The 23,736-nt window shown below is 37.1% G+C and overlaps 1 protein-coding gene across 6 annotated transcripts in view; it reads left to right on the forward strand.

The window, feature by feature from the left end:
• MAN2A1 (mannosidase alpha class 2A member 1) overlaps positions 1-23,736 on the forward strand; it is a 121,077-nt gene that overhangs the window by 86,373 nt on the left and 10,968 nt on the right. For all 6 annotated transcript variants that reach the window (XM_082337327.1, XM_082337328.1, XM_082337329.1 and 3 more), the window contains 4 exons: positions 5,480-5,594; positions 9,901-10,034; positions 11,154-11,295; positions 14,189-14,322. In XM_082337327.1, the coding sequence (XP_082193453.1) occupies positions 5,480-5,594; positions 9,901-10,034; positions 11,154-11,295; positions 14,189-14,322 (525 nt within the window). The remainder of the gene's footprint in view (positions 1-5,479; positions 5,595-9,900; positions 10,035-11,153; positions 11,296-14,188; positions 14,323-23,736) is intronic.

Genomic DNA, 23,736 nt, shown 5'->3' on the forward strand with positions numbered 1-23,736 from the left:
CTTTGTATTTTCTGCAAAACAGAAAAAAAGCAAGGTACCAGGGAAAAAGACAAGCAGTATCTTAATTTTTGTCTTAATTTTTTAAAACATCAGTGCTGCTTAACTGGTTGACAGTGTTATCAAGGTTTGGAAGGAAGGGACTTCCTTGGACCTTACAACAAAAATAAACAGCAGCATCCTGCCTGTGAAGGGAAAACACATTTGTATCTCTTGTGATTTTGGAACTATGGTGAACTATGTAAATCTGTTAGATGGCGGGGGGGGGGGGGGGGGGAGGGAATCAGTATTCAATAAACGTAGAAACAGTTAAATGTCTATATTTTCTTCTATGTATTCAAGACAAGTCAATATGTGATGACCTAGTTATTAGCCATGTTCAGTGTCAATAGGGAATAGAACAAAGCATTTTTTTCCAAAGAGTCAGATGCTAAGTGTTTGTGGGATCAATGTGAGTGGTTAATTTTCTTGTTTTACAAATCAATTTTTCAGAATGAAAGTGGACTTTTTGATAGACCCAGACTGGGAAATTGTGATTCTCCTTCAGGCAGCTGTGTCTATGCACCCATGTATGTACTACTTGCTCTAGGTACTTAACGTACCAACAGAATATATAGGAAAAGAGATTTATTTTTTTCCTATCCTGCAGGATCTCTAGTGCTAGAGCTTTTCTCCCCTTTTTACTCTACACATTTTGTCTCCATGGCTGACTTCCTTTACTGATGATGACATCTGACTTCTATAGCTGCAGCTACTGCTACTAGCTTCACGAAACTTTTTTCATGACAGGTCCTTTTTTAATCTGTCAGGATTACCTGTTGCCTCTACTTCTCAGAGAAGAACACATACCTGAGTTATCTAAATGCTTGGCCTTCAAACCTAAGGAAAAGATAATGGTATCTTTCTGTGTTTAAGTGAGAAAGGGATGTTCCACTGACCAAAAGGAGAGAGACTCTTCATTTAGAGTATCCTGCTGTATCCATCTTCAGATCTTCCCTCTCAAAAAGACAGAGGATTCTCATTCAAGCATAGTCTCCTTACTTTTAATACTTCCCCTGTTTTTGCATGCCCGATAACAGGAAAAGACAAGTACCCGAGTGTCATTAAGTGGAGGGTACTCAAAATACTCAAGAATCGGCTGTCTTTGAAGTGTCTGTTCTTTCCTTGGTGCTATGTATTTTCCTCAAGCATCATATCTATCACCTAACAATCTGCCCCACATATTGGTAGGGTTGTTTTTGGAGGCAAAACTATTAAAATGACAACTGTCTCTCTTCTGCCATGTAATTCTTAAAACACAGTTCTCAAGAGTTCATGGTATTTGATTTTTCTCCACCTGCCCCGGCTCTGCCCCAAGCATGGTCTAATCTCAAACCCTGATAAATGAAGGGTAATCTACTGAGAAGCAACTTTTCTTGAAGGCTTTGTCTTGAGTTCTTTTTTAAAATCTCAGGCATATCAAGAGCAATTCAGTCTGTGCTGAAAAACTTTCTTGTGGGCGTAGTTTATTTGACTTCCACACCATTAGTGTACTGCACTGCCAGAAATTTCTAGGCCATGCTAAGGTGGTTAGTAGTGCTTCACTTGACTACAAGGGGAAAGGCTTATTGCCCATGCTTCATGCCTTCAGGCTGCAATATATCATGCCAGCTTCTATGCAAGCCAGTAAACATTTAAATGAAGGCACCTCTCCAGTTATCTCTGCCCCTTGGGCATTTGGGCACCCGATTTGATGCCAAGTATTTTAAGGTATCCTAAGGAGCTGTGGGATATTATTTTGCTCTGAGTATACTCCCTTAAAATTTCTAGCTCACACCACCCACCCACCCACCCCAAGGGGAGGTTGTCATATTTCTCTTGAATATGAGTACTGAAAAATGGTTTCTGGACCCTTTGACCCATAGTTCTGTTATCCTGTTTCTGAAAATACTGCTTTCCAGGCTCAACAAAACCTGCCGCAGCAGGCTGCTGAATCTTATACAACAGAACTCATTCCATATGAGACCCAGATATTTTTATTCCTAATTTAAGGTCTCAGTAATCATAGAATCCTTCACACTGGAAGGTCATTTAGTCCAAGCTCCCACTCAAAGCAGAGTGAATACTGAATTCAGACCAGGCTTTGCCCAATCAATTTGCAAATAGCTTTATCATTGTTTGTTCCTTCCACTTAGAAAGGAAAGTGGTTCATGTCTGAGTAGTAAGAGGCCTATTTCTGCATCTTAGTCAGACTTCCACATCAAAAGTATCTTTATATTTCAGAGTCAGGACCAGGATCATTTCACAGGCCTCTCTGCATCTCACCAAGGATCTTTACAATAATACTAGAATAATTGCACATTCAATGCATAAAGATGTTTTCCTGCTTAAAAGCTTGATTCATTGAAATGTTTTCAGTGTGGCAAACCTGGTCAATTATCTCTTTATGACTATCAAGAAATCACTTTCTAGGATTAGTGCTTTTCTAGGCACTAAATATGAATTAGGATGCTTCCCTCTTCTCTCAATACCATATTTTTTATTTCATTTTTGCTGAAGCCCAACAATCAGGAAGCAATAGGCATCCTTGAGAACTTGAGTATACATCATATCTCCACTCTTTGTATCAGAAAGAACTTGTCTAACCCCCAAAACCACATCATAGCATGTGCTTTTGTAACTCTCCTTCCTCATTTGTGCCTTTTCCCTGCACTGTGTCTGAATTAGAGGCTTGCAAACTCATTTTGATACGTTCCCCTCAATGCATGTGCTAGTGGAATCACAAATTTAAAAAATTCATTAGTTTCAGACAATATCTGCAAAATGATACTTAATTACGTTTCTTCCGTATCACCTCATCTCTCCATGTTGTTCAGAATGGTAAGTATGGTTGCCTTTATCTTCATCTGGGGAACTAATCTGGCTACATGCGCAGCTTAGAGACTCTAGTGTGTGAACTTAGTGTTTGTGGCAATATCCCAGAACCTGAGAGCTGTTAAATGCATCTTGTTTCAGCTTTCTACTTGTATGGGAACAATGTATTTTGGTTGTTGTTTTCAATGTCACAGTCATGTTTTATACTAACAAGCTAGATGGAACAGAGTTCCTGCAAGTATTTCTTTGCTTTTTGTTTTAAAAAAATTACTTCAGGTAATTTTTTTTTTTTTTTAATAAGTGCACGGCCTTTTGCATTCCTTTGTCACTCATCCAGCATCTCTCCATTTTGCTTGTTTGGTCCTTTATAGCTCCAGTGAGAGCCCTAGTGAGAAATGTTCTTACAAACAACAGAAATAAGTCCATAAGATAGGTGTTACTTTGCTAAGAGAATGCATTTGGCAGGCTGCTGTTCACGTAAGTAGTATTCTTGTAGGTAGTAATTGGCAAGGGTATTTGCTTGGCCTGAAGACCTAAGGTTTCTCAGTTCATTTTCTGAGAGTTCCTTTAGCTGCTGTTTGAGTCCTTCATTGCTAACCTGAGGATCTTCATGTTGCCCTACCCTGAAGGTAGGTTTTTGAAGGGTTTGATTATTACGCCTTCCTGACAGTAATCCAGTTCCTCTGTGGGATTTTAATCTAAACATATACTTCTAGGAGCGTGTAGTCACAGGTTAAATGAGTTTTTCTTCTTTACCTGTGTATGATAGATAAGCAGAGAGGTAGTGGTCTCTTCTGCCAGAAGAAAGGGGAAGATTCAGCCTACATTTACTGATCTTGGCAGTTTTTCATGGAAATAAGAGAATCCAAAAGCCAGCTCAAATTCTAACCCAAGATCTGGTCTTCAAATTTCCTTTATCCCAGCATATTAATTCACTTGCTTCCATGCCCTGCTAATACTGTACTCCTCCTGTATTTCTTGGCTGGCAAATGGATTTTGCATTATAGGTAACACCTGTCTGTCTTATGGACAAGATGAGACCCCTTGGAAAATATTCCCTCATTTTTTAATGTCAGCTGGAAAGAGTCTTTTGGACTCCTTAACTCATTTTGGTTTTTGTACTGATTAACTGGATAAAACATTGTTGTAAGATCATCAGTAGAAAAATCCTTCTCTCCCTAAAACAACGAATCTTACTGAAATGTAAGCAACTATGATTCCTCTACAAAACTGTAGAGTACAAAACTGTACAAAGTATTCCTGCAGTTGATAGCTGCAGAGTTGCCTCTTGGAGCTCTGGCAAAACTTTTATTAACAGTGTTCTGTCTGAAGCTTTAAGAATAAATATATGAATAGAAAGGCAGGCTTTTAGTCTTTGAAAGTCTTTCAGTTTCTTCTTTTACACAATACTTCTTGAAATCTTCTCTGTGAATATACCTATAGTTATGTACTCAAAGAAGAAGACTGGATGATATGTACCTGTACTGATTCTTCTCTGACATGTTTTGTCTGTATGTATGTAAACTTGATTTCCTCTCTTCCTCAAGACACATTTGATCTTTGGTTTCCTTGCTTGACAAGAAAGATCACACTCTGTGCTTCTTATGACATTGGTACATACAGGGGGTGGACAGCCACCCTCTAAGAGCTTTCTGCTTAGATCCCTCTGAATAACATGTTTTTCAAGTACTTTGTTGGAGTTTTTTTGAGTGAGGTCTTTATTTGTTGCTATTGCCCTATAGTGGGTAGTTGCATGTGTGGTATTTTAATTTTTGGCTTTGTGCATGCTTAATATTTAACCTATTTTTAGCTTTGTAACCATCCATGTATTTCTATATAGTGTATAGAGTTCAGTTTGGGATCAGCTGTTTTAAAAAAAAGTCATTGTTTGCTTAGCTGAGACTGAAAATACTGTGACTACATGGAAAAATAATTTTCTTCATCTCTTTGGTTTGACTATGGATAGGTGAAATGTCTGCTAGTCTTTGAGAGACATTAGTAAGAGAGACATTAGTAAGAAGCCACTGTCCCTCTTGAGGTTCCTTAATGGTTCCCAGCTCTGCCCTGCATTCCAGGGGGCTTCCCTGGCAACTGTAGCTGCTTTTGATGAAGAAAAAGCTTCCCCTTTCAAAAGGATGTGCAAACTGATCCACAAGACAGTGTAGAGGCAGCTTCCGTCATGCAGTGTGTACCACTGATATAGTAAGCTGTGAGCAAACCAAAGAGACAGTTAAACCTTCTGCCACTGATTATGAAACTACAGTATTTGATTACTGGTTAGCAAGTACAATTTTGCTAGCAAAAAAGCTCAATCCAGATCTTTGCAATATTAATACATTACTGTGTTTGTAGGCCTTGTATCCATTATTCCTCATAAAATACCTGTGAGATATGTAATGAGGGTTATCCTAGTTTTAGCTAAAAGAAAAGTGAGGCTCTGAAGAGAAGTTGCTGAATTGCAGATTAGGAGTCATTTTTTAATTCCCAGTTTTTAGACTAGACTTAGATATAGAATGGTTTAAAAAAAAAATAGACTGTTTAATATTTATTAAATGCTTTGATTTATTGACACTACTTTTATGCAAAATTTTCAAAATAATTATTATAACTATCTGTTTTCTTTTTGTAGCCTTATATTTTTACAGATCCACCTACCATAAGAGTTGCTCATGGAAGGATTTTCTCAGAAGTTGTATGTTTTTTCCACCATGTGACACATACCATGCGACTGTATAAAGTCCAGGGTAAGAGCTGTGAAATTCTGTCTCTGTCAGCAGTTACTTTTCATCACTACAGTCTTGGATCCTACCTGTCTTTTTATTGTTTAAACACACTTCTGAACTAGTGCAGAATTCATCAGAGTGAAGTCTTACTAGGTCCAGTGCACCATGATCCCTTTCTGAGCATCATGCTAGTCATTAGGCGGGCATGCTTAAACTCAACAGATTTGTTGGAGATACCTGTCACTATTAGGAAGTTTCACAGTGTAAATTACCTAGAAGGGGGTCCTGAACTTTACTGGGTCATCTGAATCTGTAGGTGCCTGTAAATTACAAAAATGCGAAAAAAAAATTTTAGAAATATCTTGGAGATGATGTAAAAATGTAGTTTCTTTCCTAGCTTCAAACGTATTGGTGGAGGTACAACAATATCTTTTCTGAAGTCGCGAAGAATGTAAAGTTATCTGTTAGTGGCATTAATGGTGAAGTCTGGTTTATGCCACAACTGTAGGCATGCTTTAGTTACCTGTAAGCTTCCTCTTTATGTCCTTTATCTGCTTGGAAGAGCTTTTGACAGCATCTGCTGTGTCTGAGAGGCACCAGCACTGAACATCAGCTTATTGACTCTTAGCACATAACTTCATATCAGTTTTGCTTGCTTTTCCTTCAATAAGGCTTTAATTTTCTTTTTCTCCACCGTTCAACTACTGATTTCCAAGAAAATTCTAGGAAAACAGTAACTTTGGAAACTCTGTACCCTTCCAAACTTAATGGTTAAATTGGCCAGTGAAAAATGTGAAAGAGGGAGGAAATCATGGTGCAATTGTATAAACTTATTTTCCTGTAGAAACTTGACTTGAAATTCTCACGTGTATCTTTTTGTAATTGAAGTAGGAAACATACATTTTCAGTTGTTCATCTATTTGTATTTAATCTACTGGAATTTTTCTGAATACAGAAGCTTTGGCTAATATTTTCAAAACTTGGAGGAACTTAAACATGTTTTGTATTGGCATTACTTTTACTGGAGGTGTCAAAATTGTCTGCATGGTTTTTAAAATCTTATTTATCATATTTATCATATTTAATTTCTAAACACCTTCTAAACACCTTCAAAAATAAATGATGAAGCTGTAAGTACTTTGAAAGTCTCCCTTGCTCTTTTCCTTATTCCTTTTAGGTTTCAAAAATAGTATTGCCAGCAATACCTAATTTACAGTTGCACAGAACTGATCTGTTTGATTTTTTTTTTTCCAAGTTGTAATATATTTCTCTTTACAACTAAAATTGATTCAGATGCCTCATTTTTATCATGTAAGTATATACTTTGAAGTTGCTATAGTATACCCATATGCCATATACAGATCAGAGTTCAGTTGCCAGCTCGTCTGATACAGTAATTCTAGGTCAAACTCTAGATCACGTTCCTTGTGAATACAAACCAACATCTTGTGTAGTAATTTGTTGTTGAAGATCCTGAAGAAACATGTTTATATTCAAGATTATATTTTTTGGTTTTATATGACCAATATGTAAAATCGGCTTAGATGGAAAAAAAGGTACCTTGAGGTCAAGATGTACTACATTGCCAAAAATGTGAAAAGTTACTTTGCTGTGTGGGTTTCAGTAAATTAAACTACTTAGCAAGGAAGGAACTTATATAAGGGGGATGTTTATTGTAGTGAAGGGGAGGGGAAAAGCCTGGAAAAAACCTTGAAAAGTCTCTTTTGGTTAGAGTGAGGCTGTTTGTTTGGTTTTTTTTTTTTAAATGGATTTCTTTGTAATACTCCCTTTTCTTTAATTCGCTAGTAAGTGCCTATCAGAAGTATTATACTTCCATTTCACAGTTCACAGAAAATGAGTCATCATTGAAAATAACTTGCTTGCCAATTCCTTACACATAAGTTTATCTTTCATTTTGAGTGCACTATTTAGTTCTTTTTCTCTTTTTTAACAATTTTTCATTCATTACACTGTTTCAATACTTATACCGTTACGAATCCAGTCATCATGGTGAAGTCCTGTACCATGTTCCCAGCTTTTACAAGGAAAAATGATGCAATTATTTTATATATTTTCTCTGTTTACTTTTATGGTGTGTTTTTATTTTAATTTCTTCATCTGAAGTGGCCTTTTTCAAAGTTTGAAAATTGATGACTTTGTATCATTGTTTTGCTGAAGTCTGTTTCCTGGGCTTTGTAAGGGAAGTTATTTATATAGCATTACTTCAATTAAAAGAAGGTATCTTGAAGTCTTACTAGATAGGTACAGTAACAAAGCATGTGGAGAGAAATAAATATATGTATGTGTATACATACATTTCACTTTTAAATAAAGACCTTATACTCCTCTGTTGTAACCTACTTGCTTGCCAGTGGGTGGAAAGCCTGATCGTGTGGCTAATTCAACTGTTGGACAGTACTTCTGAGTCCTACAGCTTCTTCAGCAATTTTGATAAAACACTGCTTTTTCCACTTTTGGCTTCAGAATTCTGTTGATTTTGAGCAGAAAATACTCTGGCTTGACAGCTCTGTTCAGTAATTGACCAAGGAGTGATTTTTAACTTTTTCTGCTTACATCTGTATCTGGTTTTGATATCAGCATGATTTTGTTAATCTTTTTATCAGAAGCTTCTTATGTTTCATTATCTTGGTAATTGTATTTTTGTGTTAACTCAAATTATGCAGTAGGAAAGAGGTGAGAGTAGTTCATGCTCTGGTCGTTTTAACATTGTAAACTAAAATATTGTATCCTTGTTCAATATACTTGCGCTGTAGTAGTCTTACTTTAAAATTGTTAGAAAATCTATGACTAAGAGCGTCAAAAGTGAAGCGTATAGATCCAGTTTTTCCAGACTAGGTCTGGGAAAATGGAAGTAATTACCTGAACCAAATGTTTTTCATTTAGCACTGTAGTATAATAGCCATTGGTAAATGTTAACTTTTTAAACAGTTGCTGGTACTGCTGCAGGTGGCATTCAGATTTTAAAAAAGATGAGGAAACAAATACAGAGCTTGACAGTCTCCTCATTCAGGTGACAAAATCACAACCCTGACTGCATTATACATACTAAATTAAATAATAGCATAAAAATTGAAGCAGGTGGACTCTTTCAGCATTCCATTGTGTAAAGGTTCAGAGTGGGTTTTTTTAGAATTTGACAAAGTAGAGACCTTAAGGAAACTATTCCAACATGCTTTTAAACACAACTGCTAAAAAAATTTGAAAACTGCATGTGTAGAAGGAAAAGGAGGTTGTGCTAACCTCTGTTTATGTGCTTAGGAATCTAGGAATTTTATTCAAAGATATTTTGTCCTTCTGCAAAAGATTCCACAGTTCAGGAGCCCAAACGGATAAGCATGCCTCTGGGTCTTGTGAGTTGACATACAGTGAATTGTTGAAGGAAAAAAAAAAAAAAAAATGTATTATCTAAGATTTTTAAATACTGTCTTCAAGTTTTAAGGGACTAAGTTGGTTAATCAGTCCCTCACTTTCTACTGACTTCTATTTACAATCCATCAGACAAGCACAATGTAAATTCATCTCACTACATAGAGAAATTTCATATCTCTGTTCTGCTTGGCAGAATTCTTTTCACAATCGTTAGTCCAATTAGACTACATAAAGGGTAGAAGTGGTCATGCTGAATGATGGTATGATTCCAGTCCAGTTGAAAAGGTCAGGTTACTATTAAAGGTATTTAATTTTCAGTGTGAGGCACTGTAGAAAAAAAATCTCAATGAACATCTGTCTGCATTTTCAAATACTTAATCCTTCTTTTAGTAAATAGACATCTTTCCCCTGTCAACAAAGTCTTGTGTCCTGGTTGTCATCATATTAGTGTGCAGTTTCTTAATTCACTGTCCTTAACCAAAATGGGTAGAATCTTCCTTAAAACAGCTGACCAGTTTCCTGCTTAGTGGAACAGTTGCTGTCAAGAAGCTGGTAACTTCACTCTTGTCTGTGAATGGCTACAGCTGCCTAAGAGTCAAGGGAAGAAGTGAATGGCTAGGTCTTGCTAAAGGCAGCACTTAACAGTTGTGTGTTGTTTCCTACTGATTTACCAGAACGCACATTGGTTCTTATCATTAATTGCTTCTGTTCTACTTCAGTGAAGGTTTCAGACTGTTCAATGAGTACTGAATTAGAAGTACTGCTATATCATATGGTACATAACTGAACTGGCTTCAAATATCTGGGTAGATATAACAGAAAAGGAAAACTAGTAGGGGAAAACTTTATCACTGTGTTCTGGGAGCATACTCATTCTTATATATGTGGCAATCGCTTTTAAAAATTGAGAGATTTTAAATGCATCTTTTTCATGTAGGTTTGGAAGGCCAATCTCTTGAAGTTTCCAATATTGTGGATATTAGAGGAGAATATAATCGTGAGCTTGCAATGAGAATTTCATCTGACATAAACAGTCAAAATAGATTCTATACTGATCTTAATGGATATCAGGTAATTACTGTCTGTTAATTATAAAAGCCTTAGAGTCTCAGTTTTTAACTGTCTTAATACTTCTGATTGTAAAGAGTTTGAGTCATATTAATCAAACTCTCATGTTAAACTCCACTAATCATTTAAAAGGAGAAAAGCTTTAAAAATGTATCCATTATAAAGTTTGATTTAGATCAGATGAAGTAGCAACTGTTTTCTTTCAAGGGGTTTGTTAAATATTTCTTTATATCCTTTTTAACATAAGAATTGTAATACAGCAAGGTATGAAAAGCTACCATGTAGCTGCTTGTATATCCACATGCCTTCTTTCCCCTCTGCTTTGTCTATTTAATTAGAGCCCTTTGGGTAGCACAATGTGAGATGTGCATACGGTCCAGCAACTCAGACCTAGAGAACAACCACTTGCTGCTGTGGTGGAAATAAGTGACGTATTTTTGGAGTGTAAAAACTTGCTCTATTGATAATGCATCTGATGAAATATAATGTGACTATTTTCTTAACTTTGACTCTGCAGCACACAGAAAAGAAAGAAAATTTTCTGTTCCTTACCTTCCTTCCTTGCTAAAAATAGTTTTGCAAATGCATTGAAAACCATACCTGCTGAGTAAGAGACTATTGTTTTTCCAGTTAGTGTGCAGTACTGCATTTTGCTGGAGACAGTAAAGTGAATATTTAAACATGAAAATAATTTTAATACTACTACTACTCATTTTTCATGTACCATTCAAGAATTCCACTAGCACTTTAATAAGTTCTCATTATAAATCAACAATTCCTTTTCTGCTACCTTGAATCTATTCACTGCTTGCTCTCTAGAGGAGAAAAAATTTTCTCTCATTCTATAACTGTGATTATTCCTTTTTTTGCAGGTTCCCTTGATGAATCTTTCAGGTTTTTTTTAAATATTCTTTGATCTAAAAGTACATTGAAGTTATCATTTCCAAAGTGGTAATTTTAGCCATAAATCTCCAAAAAGCTAAATAATACAGTCGAGTGAATGCTTTGGTGCCGGTTGTCAATCAGTGCTTCTAAAGCATATGGGATAAATGTCTGAAAAGGTCTTTGAAATTTAAATGCATAAAAAGAATGTATTTTATTGAAGTTGTGTTCATACTGCAGATCCAGCCCAGACTGACGATGAGCAAATTGCCTCTTCAAGCAAATATCTATCCTATGACTACAATGGCTTATATTCAAGATGTTGGCGTTCGTTTGACACTTCATTCAGCTCAGTCTCTAGGTGTTGCAAGCTTGAAAAATGGTAAGTATGAGATGATAGATATTATAAAGGCCTATCCTTCATGATTGTCTGAAATAGTTCATTCAGAGATTACCATACCTACTAGCGTCTGAAGAAAGGAAATAGGTTTCTCCAACTCTGACAAGTTTTAGAATATGTCCATAAGGGAGGAGGCAGAGGTTGTTCCCGCATGAGATTCTGTCATCTACAACGGAGGATCTGTCTCAAACTAGAGACAGAGGAAAGAGATTACGAAACAGACAAAATGAGCAATAACTTGTCAGAACCAGGTATTTTTCACCCGACAACCCTGATGGAACTCAAGGATGAAACAGCAAAACTAAGTGGTTTGTTCTCTTTTGTACTGCTCTGGTAGCAGAGGGCTTAAGATGGATAATGAGATGCTGATCATGTTTTTTGATTTGTTTGTTTGCTTTAGGGTAGAAAGCACTAGTCTTAAGTATACACAGTATAGGCTAACATCCCTGTCAAGGAAAACAATAGCAGCTTTTTTGAAGACTAGAATTAGTGAATTAAAGGATGAAAATTATCTTGGATAAGAACCAACATACTTTTTTCTGAAGCAAGATCATACCTAATAAATTTAATGAAGTACTTTGAAAGAGCTGATGAATATGTTGACAAGAAAAATCAATTCATATTAAGAATTCCAAAAGGGATGCAGTCTTGTCCGTCACAGCAGAGGAGGCTATGAGGAATGGCCTGGAGGGATGGAAACAGAGGTCAGTTGTTCAGTCTATACTGCTACCAGAATGAGGAGGCATTCAAATAAAGCTAGGAAGTAGTGGGCAACATAAGATGTATAATTCATAACTTACAACGTGTAATTCCTTGCTGTAATATATTGTGAGTTTAAATTTACACCGTTTTGAAAAACAATGGAATGAATATTGAGAAGACGAAAAGCCCATCAGAAAAATGCCAAAACCTACTTCCCAGTTTCTTTTCAGAAAAAAGTCATATTAATTTATATTCTGACAAAAGATGGATATCGTACTAGACTGATGGCAGTATTAGCAAACCTAATTCATTTTAGGGCAAAGAGTTAACACTGGCCTATAGACTGATGCTTTAATAAAGCCACAGCGGAAAATACCATCCTTTTGTTCCAAGGCCACCTGATACAAGACCCAAACCACTTTTTTTTTATGCCTTCCATTGCTAGAAACCAAATTCCCTTTGGCCTGATCTTGTGAGTGAACTTGACACCACCAAATGTTTGTAGGGACTCGTTACATAGGTATTGGAGACTAAATTTGTGTGCAGAGGCTCCAATGCCTTGTAGTAGTGTCTGTATTTGTTCTTTAACAATCCTAGTCTCTGTATCACAGAATAACGCAATATCTAAGTCCACAGGGACCCCCACTCTCTGTCTTCAAGTTAAGGAAGTTAAGGCTAGTGGTGTTTGACAAATTGCAGTTAAGTATCAGAGAGAAATTAGCTTTCTGTGAACATTGGTTTCAACCCAGTTAGAAGACATTAGAGGCTTTTCCCCTACTCCAGTTAAAAGAACAAAAGATGTATCCCATACCTGGTTATGGCATTAATTTCTTAACTATATCACTCTTCGGCAACTCTATGTCACTCAAGGTTAAGAGGTAGTTAGCAACAGCACCTACTGCTCCCACTAAAAGAAAGGAGGAGAACATATTCAGCTGACTTTATCATTTATCATCACTTCTTTTGAAGGCCCTTCAGGATCTCAAAGGGATCCTGGAAGAAAATTCAAAAACATTAGTTTAGGCAAGTACCTTCAGTAGCTGTGTATCTGTTTGTCTGAGACTGTTTGTCTCAAGGGATAACCCACCATCTGAGATTTATATGAACAACTGATTATTTCTGGCTTCTCATTCTAGGATTAGAGACAGGTTCCTTACTATGCAGCAGTTAGTTAACTCTCATGCTGTCAGATGATCTCAGCAGTATGGAGTAGGATTTCTTACTGTATTGTCATCAGTATTCAACATCAACTTCTAAGAGACTTGATCAAAAACTGTGAAGTGCATATGCTACAACTTTATTCCTACTTTCCATCTCTCTTCCCATTTGTGGGATTGGATGCATAATCATTTTTTAATGTTAGATGCTGAACATCCTCCACCTTGTAAATTCCATCCAGTTTGCTCTAATTTACTAGTTAGTGGATTATCTTCCATGCCCCAGGGAAGACCTCCAGATAGATGGGATGGATGCACCACTGTCATTTAGACATGGACTTCCCTGCAGTCTGATGGATATTTAATGGGCTAGCAGGGATCACTTATGTCCTGAAGCCTCATGCAATACACTTACACCATTTTTAAGCCAGAAATTTCCCTAAAACAATCTTTTTTAGTATTTGACCCACTTTTGAAATTGTTTTTATCTCTGACTTTAGCAGCACTGATCATTTTGTTTTTATTTGCTGGTCACAATTGCCTTAAGAATAATAAAGCTTTATTTTGTCAGCCTTCATTATTCTAGCTTCTTAAAGAATATCAGAAATGCGGTTAGGTAGTTTTGGATCTAGATCTACGTTTTGTTTGTAAACTTTGACAAAAGTTTATTATAGGTTTGTCCTTCTTACTGTGGTTCTAGCTTTTTTCACAGACTTACAAATAATAGTTAATAGTAATAACTTTTCATGCTAAACTTCTATTTAGACTCTTATGTTAAAAATTTTCAGGACCTTCTTCTGAAAGGCTTGTGAAATTTTTTTGGAAGGCTATAAAGAGCCAAAGCCCAAAGGTATTAACTGTTTTCATAATCAGTCCTAACAATATTGATTTGCTATTACTTTTCCATATGCAAGAGAAAAATTGTGATTCTTTAAGTTATATTTCATGGTATTTTTCTTTTAATAGAAGCTTTACATATTCTGATTACCAGTATAATTCTTGTATTGCTCTTTCAGGTCAGTTGGAAGTGATCATGGATCGTCGACTTATGCAGGATGACAACCGTGGCCTTGGACAAGGTGTCCAAGATAACAAGATTACAGCTAATATCTTCCGACTTCTGCTGGAAAGAAGACATGGAACAGATGTGGTAGGATTCACTGTCTGGATTTTTCTGGTTAATTAAGATACAAATATTTATTTTTGTTGCAGCAGCAGTGAATTCAGTAAAGAAATCATTCTATGAGCAGCAGAACTAAGGAAACAGCTTCCAAGGGAGTTTTGTCAGCTTGCTTGCATATTCTCATCATAAAGATTTCATGTTTCACTATTCCTCACGCAAATACCTGCAGTGTCTGCTTTCCTCACTCACGCTTCAACATATGACTGGGGTACTGTTGTGGAATTCTCGTCTTTTTTTTTTTTTTTTCTTTTTTTTAATTGAGGAAGCTGTTAAAAAATTGCTAATTAGCAAGGCTTCTGCTTCTTAACAAAGTTAACTGAATTTGGACAAAGGTTGACAAATTATTTCAGATGAATGGGTGGAAGGAGAAAACATCCTATAAATTTAATTTGCTTAGGAAATAAGATTTAAGGGAAATATTTAAATGCCAGACATAGAAGCTTTCTCACTTCATTATGATTCTGGGAAAGTTGAGACTATTTTTCTGTAAGGGTTTTTTTATTTACTTGCACAGATCATCTCAGTTCACCTTTTTCTGTATTAGTTTTTTGAATAATTCTTCAATTTTCTTTCAGTTCTTTGCATTTTCTCTCTTTGCTTTTTTTCCTATCACTTTTGAGAAGGACAAAATAAGAAGTACATCTTCATACTGAGGCAGTAGAATCATGATGACAGCACTGAGTATATTTTAAAATCATCACATAGCTAAAGATGAGAGGTTGTATACTGAGCTGCTAATGAATATGCAGATAAATTGGAATTAATTCTGGTTTATAATGGATATCATTAACCACTGTGAGAGGATGATAATATCAAGCTTAAAGCTAATTTCCACCACTTAATGATTGACAGTGTTTTTTTTCAGGTTGTACATGTCATTATGATTTTCTAGTTCCTCATCCTGTACAACACAGGCAGCATATTAACTGCATTTATCAGTGTGGTGTGCAAATATCTGAGCTAACTTGAAAGAAGCTAACTTGAGTTCTGCAGCAGTCTAGCTTTGACAACAATGAGCATTGCACATATTAATGTACCTTTGCAAGAAGAAACCTGCAGAGAGGTCTATACTGCCACAGAAAATTTCTTTAGTACCCAGCGTAATTTGTGTTGTACTAAATTAGAATGTGAAGCTGCTAAGTAAGAATTATTGGACATGGAAATCTATGTCTACATTAGCAAATAATTTGAAACAACAGGAGTGGATCAAATCAGTTAGTGCCATGGTGCTTGCATTGACATTGTGTGCAGTTTTTGTATTTTCCATAGAACCATAAAATAACTCACTAAAAGGTATCTCTGGAAGTCTTCTAGTCCAGTCGCTGCTCAAAGCAGATCTATTTTTATGTCAGAACAGACTTAAAAAACTGTCCAAAGGATTAGTCATCTGTTCAGACCATAATGGAGATGTGAAGCGTTAGAGCACGTTTGGTGCATACCTCGAGGGGAGCTTCTTGGTTACTTCCTTCTAAAAGAAAACTAGTCCATGCACACTGATACTCCTCTGCAAACTAGCGCAGTGCCTGGTTAAGTGGGGCTGGCCATAAATTTAATTTCAGAACGGCACTGCTGCTTCAAACCAAAACACTCCTTTGGAAAATGGTTTGAGGTTACCTCAATTAGAACAAAGGCAGCCTGAACAACTCTGGGATTATCTGTTTAGTGAAACATTTATATGTGTATTTGCATACATTTACCAGTTTGTTTGGGATACCAGTCAGACATCAGCACAGTAGAATAACAATATATTTCCCTTTTCTTAATAAAATCCTCTTCCTTTTCTCCATTTTTTAAAGACTCTGTGCAAGTTGCTGAAAATCTTTCAAAGGAGAAGGGGCAGTTACCTACTATGATCAAAAATCTTTGAGGTGTTTTGGGTACCTGTGTTCTAGCATCTACCTTCCTTCTCCCGACCCTTCTTGATGAGCTTATAATGGTTTTAAATAGCTGCAGAGTAAGCCTTTAAGGGCAGTTGGTTCTTATACACTCTTGCAGGGACTTGAAAAGAAGGGAGATCAAAGCTATGGGGGAGTGGGCACAGTCAAAGAGGGGCTGTTGGCCCAACTAATAGAGTGTGCACAACCTGCAGGAGCCAAGCAAGATGTTATAAGGAAACATCATCTATCTGGTGTTGTATCTGGAATTCCCCTTTGCTATATTAAGAATGTTCTAGCATTTTGTTTTTCAAAATTTATCTGAACATCAGTAACATTTTCTGATTCATGTAACTGTTTCAGATGTGTTAAAGTAAGGAAGGGTAGTAGTCCCCTTTCTGTTTCATTAAATGTACAAACATATTTTTTAGTGCATTGTTACTCAAAGGTAGTTATTATAATAGTTTAAAAATAGCCCTGACAGAAAAATTATGAAGAAATTATATGCGGCTTATATATGTAATTGGCTGCAGTGTGACTCATACACTGCCCCTAATTTTGTTGTCAAGCCCTATTTTGTTACTGACTTGAGGAACCATAGAAGCTACAGGGGAAGAGAGTTTTGATCACTTGGCATCTTTGCCAGTACAAGCTTCTCCTAAAGTGTATTCCAAAATATTTCATTCTGTCTTTTCTCAAAAACATTCTCTGAAGAACAGGATTTTTTCTGCTCTTTGGGAAACTTCCGCACGAGAGGAGAGTGTGTGAAGTGTAGGATGTGCAATTCTTTAAAATTAAAGTAAACGCGCACCACTTTGGTCTAATTACTGTGGAGTTTTTTAGTTATAACAATATCAACCAAAAGTTTCCTTTAATTTACATCTCCAAAATACTTTTTTCCTTCCCCAACCCCACCCTGAACAGCATATTTTAATGGCAGAATCAAACCACATGAATGTCCTGAAGTGTAAGATTGACCTGTCCAGTGGGTAGGTAGAATTCTTAAGAATTGCTAGCATAAGCATACTCAGCCTATATTCTGCGTCCCTAATCGTAATGTTACCTGGTTTTTGGCTCTTGAATTCCACCTCATCTAGCTCATAGTAAATACTCATGCTGATATTGCCTCTGTGCAAAAGACTTCAGGTTGATTTGTTTTGCTCAAGGATTTTTGTTCTTTTTTTGTTTCCTCTAAGCTGGATACTACAAAAGGTGTATTCAGAATGGCCGTATGGTTCATTAACTAAGCTGTGTATGCGGAAAGAGCTGGGCAAATCTCATTTCTCTTTACTGATTTATTGACTCACTTGCTTTATTGACAACTGTGTCCCTCAGACCTCTGTTGATGATGTTGCTGTGTTTTGATATAACTTCTATATACATCTTCTTTTCCTCCTGCTAGATGTAACTAATTCTGCTTATATGTTCATTTTGTCCTTGCAAGCATTTTTTTGGCTCTGCATATCTTTTTGACTTCTCTCCTAATATTCATTCTTCTTTTTCCTCAGATTGTTAAACAAGAACTGAATGCATTTGATTTTTAAATTGAAAGGATTATTATTTAGCTGAGAATGAAACGGAGTACAGTTATCAATACTTGCTTGTCAGAAGAGTAAATGTTTCTTTATTTTTGAAAATATAGATTCTTTATTTTACATTTATTATAAGTTTTGTTAAAAATAAGCATCGATACCTTTTTACTTTCCAGGCTTTAGTGTGTTATATTAGTATAAGAATATGAATGAAACAGGATTTTTAGGAAATGGTATTATCTTTATTTCATCAACGACATAGCTGGAGAAAAGATGGCATTCCAGGCACACACTTTATTTTTCAGATTCCTACTTCATGCCTTGCCTTGACTTGCTCAATTTATATAACTGGATTTATAACCTGGTCTCAAGCAGAGGGCCAGGATTCAATGGCTTAAATAGCTGCTGTGGTTTGGGGGAGGTTGTTCAGAGAACCAATGATACAGGCAGTTAATAAAATCAAAATATGTGGCAGTCAGATAATCAAACTCCTTTTCTTCCACCACATACAACTACTCTTTTTTTTCTTATTAAATATCTGTCAGTATTCACTTCCTCTGAAAATTCATGCTTGGTGATATATAGCCATTGCTGTCTGATTATTGAGTTGCATTTGCCACTTACTTGGTGTGCATATTTATAATGCATATATACGTTTCACATAATAGCTATATACTATACTGTGCATTGCTATGCTATATGTAGCCACACATTAACAAGCATAATTAACTTGATGTTTCAAAAAAGCAAAAACTCAACATTGGCTTAACTACTACCATTTAGAAGCATTTTCAAGCCTATGTGTGACAACTTCAGATATTCTAATACCAGTTTTACTTACGACTACCATAGTGAACTCGTCAAATATATACAAAATCTTGAACTTTAATGTTTTGGGATTTTATGGTGGCCACAACAGGGGAAAAAAAAAAGACATTTCCCTCTTTTCTCTCACACAGAACACAATGCATTTTCTTGAGAGCCTTGCCACATAGTTTAGTAAGGGAGGTACACCTATTTTTTGTTTCATTTGAAGAGAGACTCAGGTACGTGTTAGTTCTATACAGCTTTGCTTAAAACTCTACATTTAAATTATTATTACTTCTACTAGTACATAGATGATACTGTATTTCTTATGCTGGAAGTTTGCATTTGCTGGTTAAGAACAGTGTTCCTTATTTATCTACATATACTATCTGCTTTCAGGGCAGCACTGTCCTCGTTTTTATACCAGGACACTTTACAGCTTAATTTCTTTCAAATACTCTTTTTTTTTCTTGACACTGTGACAAAGGTGTGTTGCAGAAAGGTTCTAAATAAAGACAGATTTGTCTCCAAGCTCCATTTATGTGATGCTGTCCAAAGCGGTAGGGAGTGAATGTTCTCACCCTACAACAGGGCAGCAGCCACTTGTAGCTGGCTCATGGTGAAGTAAGCAGTACAAAGGACTGCCTTCCTCTGATTTCTGGACTTAGAGCTAGGTCTTCTTTGTGATTTTTTTTTTTTTTTTTGTGTATGTATGTACATCTCTACAGAGAATTACTTTCCTTTGGCTTTTTTTATTTGTCTTCATTTGTGTGCACCTGTCTGCCAGCTCTGCTTAGAAAGAAAGTATTTTACTTCAGTAGCATGCATAGTATTCAAGCTTGGTCTCTCCATTTTTAGCCCATATAATTCACCAAAGTGGGAGAGTAGACCTCTTTAAGGTCTTTTCTGAGTTTATCTGCACTGGTGCAGTTTGAGATCTTAAATTTAAACCTTTCAGTATCACCACTTCTAGGAAGGCCTACTCATTCCTGTTGCAAGCACTGGTGGTAGGGCAGAATCCTTCTTAAAGGAGGGAGAAAGGCTGCAAGTCGAGCTGCTGCTTCTTATATTCTCAAGTGAAATAACTCTCCAGGGATAATCTCCTTGCACATGGAACAAGCAGTTTCCATAAGCAGCAAGAACTTCACATGAGCAGCAGACTTCCAATGCAGATAGCCTCTCAGGAGGACAAAAATTAGCAGATATCTTTGTGTAGTTTCTGTCTTCATCATCAGTTTGGTGACCTACTTCCTCATCAAAGCAGAACTCCAGAAAATTTCTGATTACTGTCTTCTGCCATCATCGGGGACAGGATAAGCCCTTCCCAGTCATCAGGAAACAAAATCTAGCACCATGTCGCTTCCACAACTCTAGCGTGCGTTATTTATGTAGGCATTAAGTCCCTCCTTCTTCCTCCTGCACCATTATTGCACAATATAAACATTGTAAGAAGAATTAGAAAAGAACAAATAAAATTGGTGGGAGAAGCTATAACTAAAGTACAAAATACTTCTATTGTTGAGAAAAGCATGTCATGCTGTCTGTCTGCTTTTGTGATCCCTTTCATCCAGCTATATTGATGGCTGCATATTTGTCAGTCTCACTAATTATGGTGGTGTGCTAATGGTCATGGTGACTGGTTGCTTTCTTTGCTATCTGCACTCTTCTGTAGACCAGCAAGCAGCTGTTCTCCAAATGATCTGCTTATACAACATGATTGCTATTGTGGCATCTGATTAAAGACTGAGTAAATTAAATACAAGGACCTGACAGTCATTGAAGGAACAGTGATAGGTGGAGGAAGCAGAGGAACCTAACCAGGGATGAATGGAGCATGCTGAAATGGCTGCTCCTGACACCATGAAAGGAAGAAGATTAGATTGTTCCTGGTGTGAAACCCAACAAGGCGACTCACCAGAAATCACTTTATGCAGACTAAGGGCATTATTGCCTAAAGGGGTCCAGGACTTACAGGATTTGGAGGAGGGAGAGAATTTTGGATTTGTCTTAAGCCTCTTTTTTTTTTTTTTTTGTTTTTGTTATGGGATGTTCAGCGGAAGGGGCATAGGAAGGGGGAGAGAAGGATCAAGGAGAAGAAAGTGGGGAAAATAGGGGTAAAATAGGCAAAAAGGGTCTGATCAAGTCCAATGTGTGACCACCACAACCTATCCTGTATTCTTAGTAAATCTGGTTTCTGTACGAGTGCACAACCTTTTCTGAATCTGTGTGAACAAACCATTAGCCAACTTCAAGTAAGACGAGGAAGGAAGTAGCATGAGAGGTCTCTGTGTCAGCTATTGGAGAGAGAGATATCGTGGAACTGAGGGACCAGTGTAACTGGCTGCCAGGTGCTAGCAAGACCTATATTTTCTGTGTGTGCATGTAAGCTGCTAGCAAACTTCAAGCTGACATGTATGCGGTCAGCACCTGGAAGTATGTGAAGTCTGAGCTGGTGAATGGTTAAGAGGCCTAAGGTTCAGGCCTGGATATCAGATGCATTTAAAGTGCACAATGATTTTTGAGGAATCGGTGGTTGTTGAGTGCACCTGTGAATCAAGAAAGTGACGTCTTGGACTAGTGAACTTCAGACGTGATCAGCTAGAGGGCACAATCAGGTTTGGACTGTCTGTTCTGCTCGTGTTACCCAAGTGCTGTGTGTTTATGTGGGTGCTGGTAAAGGTGATGCTCTCTGCTCACTCGTATGGCTGGCCGTATGCGTGTGTATGTGCATGCCTGTTGGGAATACATGCTCTGCCTTTCTCCTGCCTGGTCTTGGAGGAGCAGAACCACAGCAGGCTCCCGTCTATTGACCTGGGATGAGAGGAGTCCGCTGGTCTTAGAGGCTACCAAATTTGGCTCTTGCAGATGGGGAAGAATTCCTCCTGTGGGTTCAAATTTCCCTGGATTTGGTTACCTGTAGCAATCCCAGGTTTCCTTACTTCCAGTCTCAGTGCTGGCTAAAAATTCACAGGGAGTACAGAAGCTCTGTGGTGGTTTTAGAGTTGCTTTGAACCAGCTCACAGCCTCATGGATATTTTACAGTGCCTCAGAATTTTCATTTCCTCTGTAATCAGCCTCCAGGGACCCCTTCCACCTAGTGTGGCAGAAATGCATTTCCAGTATAACAGCCTCCAAGTGAATTTGATAGAAAATCTTCCATTCCCAGAGGTAAAGAGGTAATATCAGTTTTTGTCTGCTCAGTTGAGTCCTCCTTTGCTGGTCACTTCAATAGCTATCAAAAAACCCTAAGCATTCCAGATCATGGTTCTCAATAAAGGACTTGCAACATATTGCCAAAAGAATTTACACTTTGATGTGCAAAACTCTAACGTAACTGATGAATATTTCAGTGTTGACAAAAATGTTTATATGAACAATTCAGGCAGATCTAATCCTTATATTTTTCAGGATTTTTGCCCCTCATATTTTTGCAGGATTTCAGGAGAGATTGATGCTCTAGTATAGCAGAAAATAATCTGGCATCAGTATTCTTGTTAATAGTCTTTGTAAGACTTCAGGATCGCTACCTGTTCAGTACTCCCATTTGTGGCTGTTATTTCTGGTTGCAATTTATCCAGGCCTCCCTAAAAGTCTAATTCATTGTAGAGGACCTGCTTTTTTACAGAAATAACATGAAAATTGTTCTGCTGAAGATTCTTGTGCAGCTTTGAGGTCTTAGGTGTTCTTATCCCACTGCTCAGGGAAGATCTTCCTATCACCTTATTTGATTTCTGTATAAAATTTCCTCTGCAACCACTAGTCAGTTTGAAAACTGCTTGAAGTGATGGTCAGTGTTTTCTTTGATATGTGGTTACATCAGCATTGCACTCTTGGACACTGAAAAGGAATTGCTCACCTCAGAAGAATTCATCCAGTTTTCATCAGTGACTAATTGCTATTTGTTGCATTGTGGGTGTGAGCCCTATTATCTAACATCCTTCTCCTTTCCTTCTTAAAAGCACTAGGAGTTTTTAAAGCACACGAAAATCTAGCTCCAGGCATTGACCTCAGAAGAAAAGGAATGATACATCCATATCTGGAGGACTTTCAGAACTTGTTAGACTTCGATTATTCTTTTTGTATTACAGTGTGCAACTTTGGATAAATTTAAAGCAAGTGCATCTGATTTTCACTTGGTGAGGTAACAAACAGGCAGTCTTGCATGTAAAGCCTACATCTAAGTTGAAACCATTTACTGCCTGATGTCAATTTCATTAATTTGAATAGTATGAGTCCCAAATAAAATATGAATTTCTCTTTCAAGTTGGGAGCTTTAGGGCCATGTGTGTGCAAGAATGTTGTGCAATTTTCTCACTCTCTTCCTGTTTACAGACACCTCCTTCCTCAAGTGAGGAGCACTCCACATATATAAGGATTCAAGATGTTTGCATTTGGGGAAGAAAGTATGTAATTTTAAAGCTAAGGCCTCTGTCTTTACCCATCTCTTATTTTTGTCTTGTGTTGTAAAACTGCATATTCACATAGTCAATGATGATGTGTGCTGTTACGTTTCTCACCTATAAGAAGGCTAGCACAGTATTACGCAACCAGTTTCCCATGTAGAAGCAGTATCTCATCAAACATGCAGATGGATTGTCAGTCTTTGGGTTGTACAGAAAGAAACAAATTTTTCTTTCCAAGTTTGTCTTGGGAAGCTTTAGATTCTTTGGCTGACCATCTCAGTTGCTGTCAGTTGCTAGATTACAATTGAGAGGTATTTAATAATATTGTCTCCCTATGTTTTGGGACTAGAGATGCTCTGAAGAGTCTTTTTACTCCACAGATTAGAGTTTCTGGACCAGAAAATCTGCTTCTTCAAAGAGTGCTGCTAGTTGGTTTTCTGAACCTGTGACAGAGAAAGTTGATAAAAATTGTTTCCTCACACATGAGAGAGAGAGAGAGAGACTTTTTCCTTCTAGGAATAGACCAGGTGGTTTGGTATCGGACTATTTTGATCTGCATCCCTTGATTTAGCAGGCCTCGAATTCTGTCTATTTCCAGATTTTGTCTGAACACACTGGCATCCAAAGTCAGCATCCACATTTCAGTATGTTTGATCAGATAGTTTGGATGCTGGTGGGGTTTTGGAGTTATAATTAAATTTCCTTCCTGACTGGAGTTGCTCCAGTCTAGAGGAGGAGTAAACAGTCAAGATTTGTGATTCAATA

The sequence above is a fragment of the Platalea leucorodia genome (genome assembly GCF_965183815.1).
Source record: "Platalea leucorodia genome assembly, chromosome: Z".
NCBI classification, from domain to species: domain Eukaryota; kingdom Metazoa; phylum Chordata; class Aves; order Pelecaniformes; family Threskiornithidae; genus Platalea; species Platalea leucorodia.